The sequence below is a fragment of the Gavialis gangeticus genome, unplaced genomic scaffold, assembly GCF_001723915.1.
Source record: "Gavialis gangeticus isolate Ggan-Ray unplaced genomic scaffold, GavGan_comp1, whole genome shotgun sequence".
NCBI lineage: Eukaryota > Metazoa > Chordata > Crocodylia > Gavialidae > Gavialis > Gavialis gangeticus.
In genome coordinates, this window is record NW_017728997.1 from 52,700,083 (window position 1) to 52,707,601 (window position 7,519).

Genomic DNA, 7,519 nt, shown 5'->3' on the forward strand with positions numbered 1-7,519 from the left:
TTTTGTAGTCTGTCTAAATCTATTTGCAGCCTCTCTCTCCCGTCAGGTGTGTCCACCTTGCCTCACTAGTTCTTGATGTCTCATAGCCTCCTCTGAACTAGAGTTTGAACCTGTGGTAAGCCTCTTGTTTTTGCTGGTTGGAGGGTTCATATTGCCAACTACAGAATGTGGCTTTCTTCTGATGGATAAGTGCTAGGATTTCCTCCTTGTTGTCATCAGATCAGTCTTGGGGATCGTAAGTGTCATTGTTGGCAGTCACTCACAGTCGAGGATGATGTCCATCAGGCTTAATAGGTCCTCAGGTGACTGAGGAGTCAGATTCTGGATACACGTTCTTTGGCAATGGGGGCATGTTGTGGGGGGAGTAGGGTTCATAGCCTTGAGTTGATCTCTGTCTCCTTCTGCCATCGCTGTTCCGCCTCAGTATCAAGTCATTGGGCTTCAGAGTGGACCAGGTGGTGCCACACTGAGTGGTCAGCAGCTTGCTCCTTCCAGTCATTGGTGTTGATGCCTCTGGGCTTGAGGGCAACCTTGAGTGTGTCCTTTGTGCCGTTTCCTTTGGCTGCCATTTGAGCGTTGGCCAACAGAAAGCTGGGAAAAGGGAATCTGGCAAGGGAGGTGGTACTCAGACATCTGGACGCAGTGGCCTGTCCATTGGAGTTGATTTCTCAAGAGCAAGGCTTCGATGCTGGTGGACACAGCTTCATGGAGGGACGCTCACACTTATCTGGTGGTCCCCTCATTTGATACCCAGGATTCGACTCAAGCACCACTGGTGAAAGCTCTCAAGGGTCTTAATGTGGCATTGGTAGATGGTCCAGGTTTCACTGCAGTAGGGGAGGGTGGTCAGCACGACAGCCTTGTAAACCAGGATCTTTGTAGACTTCTGAAGGTCTCTATTTTTGAAGACGCATCGCAGCTTGAAGGCACCGGCACCGGTGCAGTTGACTCGGTAGTGGACTTCTTAATAGAGGTGGTCCGTTGAGAGAGGTGGCTGCTGAGATGCAGAAAGTGCTCTACACACTCCAGAGCCTCCCCATCTACGTAGATAGCGTGAGGGATGTTCAGCTGGCCTGGGGAGGGTTGGTGGAGAACCTTCATCTTGGCGACGTTCAAGGACAGGCCAAGTCCCTTATACGAAGTGTTGAAGAGATCTAAGGTTGCATGCACATCCTGTGCAGAGTGAGCCATCATGCAGCAATCGTCTGCAAACTGAACGTCATGGATGTCCTTGGTGGTGAGTTTCATTTTTGCCCAAAATCACCCAAGATTGAAAAGCTTCCCATCCAGTCAATACTGGATACTGACACCCAGATGGCAGATTATCTCGGATGTGGTGGATGATGATGGTCAGATAGATGGCAAACAGGGTGGAGGCGATCACGCAACCTTGTTTGACCCCAGTCTGGGTCCAGAAGGTGTTGGTTTCAGATCTTCCACTCAGGACAGTGGCAGTCATATTATCATGCAAGAGCCTCAGTATGGTGACAAACTTCAGCAGGCAGCCGGGGCATTGGAGGATGGTCCACAGAGCTTTACGACTTAAGAAATTGAATGCTGTGGTCAGATCAATGAAGGCGAGCAACAGTTCTTGATTTTGCTCCCAACATTTTTCTTGGATGTGCCTGGCAATGAAACCATGTCTTCAGTGCCCTGGGATGGTCAGAAGCTGCACTTGGTTTCCAGAAGGATCTTTTCAGTGACCGGATGAAGGTGGTTCAGGAGGATGCGGGCCAGGGTCTTACCCTCAATGGACAGGAGGGAAATCCCCCTGTATATCCCACAGTCAGATTTGTCCCCCTACTTGTAGCTAGTCATGATGTTTGCATTCTTGAGATCCGTGGGGATGTCCTCTTTGTCCCAAAGGCAGAGGATAAGCTGCTGGAGTCGTTATATGAGCTGGAAGCTGCCAGCATGCTAGACCTGTGGGTATACCATCTGCCTCGCAGGCTTTCCTGGTTTTCATTTGTTGGATGGCCCGCTTCAGCTCTCTGATGGTTGGTGGATCACTAAGGAAATCCACCACAGGGCATTGCTTGGAGGGTCTCCTTTGATATTGTGGACTCCCAGTTAAGGAGGAGTTTGAAATACTTGTTCCAACGCAGACAGAAAGTGTCATCATTCTTGAGGAGCTGGGAGCAGTCCAGTGTTCGGAGAGAGTTTTTTGTCCAGTGCAGCAGGGTCTGTAGGTTATCTTGGTAGCCTGGAAGAAGTTACACACGTCGTTTTGGTTGGTGTAGCCCTGGATCAGGCACGCCTTCTCTACCCACCAGTTGTTCTTCATGTCATGGATGTATCACTGGACCTCAGCCTTCAGCTGGTGGTACACTGCTGTCTTTTGCCAAGTTCGTGGATGGCTTTGCCAAGCGATGAAGGCTGCAGACTTCTGTTGGAGGAGATCACAAACCTCAGTGTCATTGGCATTAAAGCAGTCCTGGTTCTGTCATGAGGCAAACCCAATAGTCTGGGTACAGGCATCTTGGACAGCAGACTTGAGTTGATCCTAGTGTGCCTGGATGGAGATGTCATCAGCAGTAGGGACTTGCTCCAGTTCACTATTCAGCGGGGCCTGGAACTCCTCCTGCTGTCCAGGGTCCTTCAGAGCTGTAACATTCAGCCATCTCCGGGCAGCCTTCTGGGTCTTCTGGTGTCTTGGTGCCAGGCAGATGTTCATCGCTGACTGCACAAGTTGGTGGTCTGTCCACCAGTCATCAGATCCCTTCATGGCCCTCGTGACAAGCATGTCCCTCAGGTCTCTACCTCAGATGATGATGTAATCCAAGAGGTGCTAGTGCTCCGATCTTGGATGCCTCCACATGGTCTTGAGCCAGTCTTCATGGCAAATGATGGTGTTTGTCACGATCAGGCTGTGTTGGGCACATTTGGTCAGGAGCAGAATACTGTTGGCATTGGCATTCCCCATGCCATTCGTGCTGATAGTTCCACTCCAGATTTCATGGTCACATCCAACCTGGGCGTTGAAGTCACCCAGGAGACTGACCTTGTCATCCATGGGGATGGAGACAAGGGCATTGTTGAGATTGGAGTAGAACCTTTCCTTGACTTCTTCATTGTAATCCAGAGTTGGAGCGTATGTGCTGATAACAGCAGTGCGTTGATTTTGGCTGAGGTGCAAGAGAAGGGTCATCAGCATTTCATTGACACCCGAAAGGTGTTTGGGGAGCACGTCAGCGATCTTGTTCCTGATGGCGAAACCAACTCCGTGGATATGGGGGTCGTGGTCTGGTTTCCCTTTCCAGAAGAAGGTGTACCCTCTGCTGACCTCCCTCAGCTGTCCCTCCCCTGCGAGCCAGGTTTTGCTGAGGGCAGCAGTGTCGATGTTGTGCCTTGCTAGCTCCTGAGCTGTGATGGCAGCTTGTCTTTCTGGGCGATAGCTCTTTGGGCTGTCGATGAGCATTCTCACATTCCAGGTTCCAAAGTTTAACTTTTTTGTATTTTGACCACCAGAATGGTGATCCCGCTAGGTGCCATTTCCTAGCCAGGAGAGATGGGACAGCCTATTTTTGGGGCACCTTTTCTAGCCCCCTCCCCATCAGGGTGAGCAGAGGGTATCCTAAAAAGGACTGCTCAGTTGCATGTTCAGCTGCTGAAGGACACCCCTGTCCCGACACAGGTGCCTGATGACCATCGCGCATCTGCAGCCAGTGTGCAGATCCTTGGCTGGGGCCCTCCAGGTATCACAGCCCTGCCCCCATCGCTAATCCTCCATCGCCACAGGGTTTTTGGACTTGATGGAAGCCTGCATGGTGCATGTTCAGCATGAGGACTCTGGTGCGCAGTTGGGCCCACACGGTCTTGGCAGTTGGTGGCTGGTTTCAGTGGCATGGTGAACCGTGAAGACTGGGGCCGCTTCTCCGTTGCAGCTTTCTTCCACCTTTGCAGCCATTGGGGCCACAGCCTTCCTCCACCTGCTCCACCACTGAGGACTTCTTGGATCATTCTTTGTCTGGAACCTCCCCCTCGATCTTGCCATCATGGGTGGCCCTACCAGGAGTGTGAGCTCCAGACGGCGTTGTTCTCAGGGTCATTGGAAAAACACAAGCCTCTCTACCATAACAAGGTGACGATCCTTGGAGAGGGATGGTAAGTGTAGTATCCAATTGATTCAGCACATGCCTTGTGAATAATGTTCTTAAGCTCCTCTCAGTATGTGTGGATGTCCTTGATGGAATCAGGTAGGTCAGAGAGTTCTCAGTAAGGTTGAAGAGCCTCGCATCTATCTTGGTCTTGGAGTGCCTTGATGTTAAATCTCTTCCACATTCCTTTCTGTTTTGTACACTGTTGTGGTGCAAGCTGAGTGTCCATGACTGATCTGACTAAATGGTTGTCTGTCCAGCAGTCATCTGCACCTCTCAGGACTCGGGTGATATGGACATCAGTATGATCATGGGCTCTGATAATAATGTAGTTAAGAAGTGTGCCAGTGATTGAAGCATGGATGTTTCCAAGTGGTCTTATATTTGTCACTCTATCTGAAGATGGTATTCATGATAGTATCATACTCTGCACATTTGCTGAGGAGGAGGATACCATTGGAGTTGACTTTCCCCACCCCCTCTTTACCAATGGTGTCATTTCAGAGTTCAGTGTTGACAACTCTTGCGTTGAAGTCACCCATGAGGATGAGCTTGTTTTCTTTGGCAGTGGCAGTCAGGACTATGTCAAGAACACAGTAGAACTGTTTCTTGTTGACTTTTTCATCGTCAAGTGTGGGGAGCTCATAAGCTCCCCACACTTAAGTTTTTCTTAAGGTAACTTAACTTACCTTAAGTTTTTCTCCACATCCAGCTCGGTAACAACCGGTATGCTACAACTGGCTCCCTGCCACCATGTGGGACTCCCAGCACTGCAGCCTGGAGCTAGGCACAATCAGGCTGAGCGGCCTCTGTGCCTCCACATGGGGCTCCCGGCTGGAGTGCTGGGAGCCCCATGTGGAGACATGGAGCTGACTTGGCCCAATGACACATGGTTCTCCACAGCTCCTGGCTCTCCAGCTAGGGGTCTCTACCTGCCGTGGGCCATGAGTGCCGTAAGGGCCCCCTGCCTGCTGCTGTGGCCGGCAGCAGAGGCCGTATACCATTGGTGGGGGGCATGTGGGTGGGTCGCCATACCCACACCCCACACATACATCCCCACCCTCACTGCACACACTTGCCCTCTCCCCCCCAAATATAACATCCAAACTTTATTTTGAGCTATTATGCAGTCGCACACAAATCAGAACAAATACACATAAATCAAGACAGAAATATTTTTTTGAAATAAAATATGTTATAATAGATGTTTGATTTTTAGTATATTGTTTATTTTCTGGTTCCAAGATGGCAAAGTCACTTCTCAAAAGGAGTACTTCTGGGGGCAAGGGGAGGGACTTCTGGTAGCATGGTGGGGCGGGGGCTTAGGTGCGGGACTTCTGTTCCCAAAATGGCAACCAGGGGGCGGAGCTATTTTTGCAGCCCTTGACAGCTCACCAAAATTTGTTAAGTAGCCCTCCAGCCGAAATAATTGACCACTGGTATAGACCAATGAAGTTTAATCTTTCCAGTGCCCAGTCCAGATGAGTAGGTCACAGCTGGTCTGCGAGATCAGGTTCATACACTGGGTATGGGGACATGTGCTAAGTCATGCTGCAGGTCATACTTTGAGTACCGATGTGACTAATACAATCATTATATCACTGTCAGAGGATACTGACAGAAGCTGATACTGTGGAACTGTTAGTTCTGCACAATTCTGTAGCAGTTTATAACAAAAACACTTCAGCTCTTCCTTGCTTTGTTCAGGCTCAAAGTTAGAACTATTTAGCTAAACTGTATTACTACAGGTGCATGCAAAGGTAACATCTAGATCAGTGATTCTCAACCAAGATGCCACAGCACCCTGAGGTGCCTTAATCTTTTCAATGGTGCCATAAGGTGCCAAACAATGTTATCACTGTTAGATGTGCAGACATGATTCATAAGATGAACCCAGAGATTTCAAATAGGAATTCGTAGAGTTAAAAACGTTCTGACCCTGTCTTTGAGTTCTTTGCCACAAAAGAATTGCTGTATTTTTTTTTATTTTTTTTTTGTAGTCAAAACAAGTGAAAACTAAGACCTGGCATTTTCCACAGTGGGGCTTGAGTCTAACAAGAGATGACTTATGTCTAAAAAGGTTGAGAACCACTGATCTAGATCATAGCAGCTGCTGAATGGTCTTAAGCAGCTGCTCTGTCTCCCATTTTGAAGTTGATAAAATTTACATTTGCCCATAACCAGGTTTCTGCATAGTTAAACTGTGTCAAAATGCATGGCCTGCATATAATTTAAGTACTAAATTATACTTGCATATTGTGTGTAATATCGATATGTTAGATGATGTAATGTTTGCAGTACTCTCTTTGCAAACCTGCATTTGTGTTTTTGTGTGAGTGTAGTCTTAACAAATGAGTAGTTTTAACATGATCTTTGATTCAGTTCTTGCACCCTTGGTTAGATTTCATTTCACATTGGTAGTAAATCTGTCCTCTATATCATGCATGACTTGTGGTCTTCAAGAAAGATGAGGTACCCTTATGCTCAACTGTGTTTCTAGATTTACTATTTTGTGAGCTGCTATAAGCCAGAGACTTTTTGCCGGGCTTGAACTGGCTTACCTGCTTTTTTAGTACTGCATCATGACATCCAAATGTGTACTTCATGAGCTGTGAAAACAATTCTGTGACAGCAACATTGTGTCTGCACTTGCTATCTCACATACTTTATGTTCATGCATTATTACAATACCATGGCTTGAAAAGTTGCATCTTTTTAGTTGAAGCCCAGAATTTCCCGCCCTTGAACAAGTACTGATTTATAAAACTGATGTTCTTAACTTTTTGTAACTTCATTTCCTGTACTAGCCTTCTCCAGGTTACTTGAAGGAGATTCTTGAACAGCTTCTTGAAGCTATAGCTGTAGCCACAAACCCATCAGGACGTCTAATTAGTGAGCTGTTTCAGAAACTTCCCTCTAAAGTGGTAGGTGCATAAATTAAATTAGTTGTATTTTGTGTTTTGGTATCTGGTAAATGGTATAACTTATATATGAGCTGATTTATGAAGCAGCCGAACAAACTCAAATCAGAATATTCTAATCACCAACAAGTCTTACAGGGATCCTGGTTTTCTCTGTTTAAAAATTGCAAAATCCTCCTTTTTCCACAAGTAAAATGAAATTACACTATCAATATATAGTGATATAGATATCTGTCTATCTATCGATCGATATAGATATATCAATTTGGAAGCCTACTGGTGCCTCAGTCATTATAATAAAAATAAATTCTAAGTACCTATATATTTTGGCATTTGATTTTGTTTTTTATCATAGAAAATCAGAGCTCCCACTGCCCCCTTTGCTCACCAGGATGCGGGTCCAGCTGCAGCTGTCCCCACAGCTACCTTGTGGCACCGAGCAGCCCTAATATGCTGGTGCCCTGCCCATCCCATTACCGCTCACTCCCAAGCCAATGCACC

At 47.3% G+C, this 7,519-nt stretch overlaps 1 protein-coding gene and 1 long non-coding RNA gene across 9 annotated transcripts in view; one reads left to right on the plus strand and one right to left on the minus strand.

Annotated features, from left to right (window-relative positions):
• LOC109289229 lies at positions 1–2,418 on the minus strand. The gene is made up of 3 exons (XR_002095325.1): positions 2,408–2,418; positions 1,936–1,938; positions 1–65 (listed from the first exon to the last, which is right to left on the minus strand). It is a non-coding gene; the product is annotated as an uncharacterized LOC109289229 (long non-coding RNA).
• PBRM1 (polybromo 1) overlaps positions 1–7,519 on the plus strand; it is a 147,576-nt gene that overhangs the window by 20,908 nt on the left and 119,149 nt on the right. For all 8 annotated transcript variants that reach the window (XM_019505222.1, XM_019505221.1, XM_019505224.1 and 5 more), the window contains one exon: positions 6,905–7,021. In XM_019505222.1, coding sequence (XP_019360767.1) covers positions 6,905–7,021 — 117 coding nt within the window. The remainder of the gene's footprint in view (positions 1–6,904; positions 7,022–7,519) is intronic.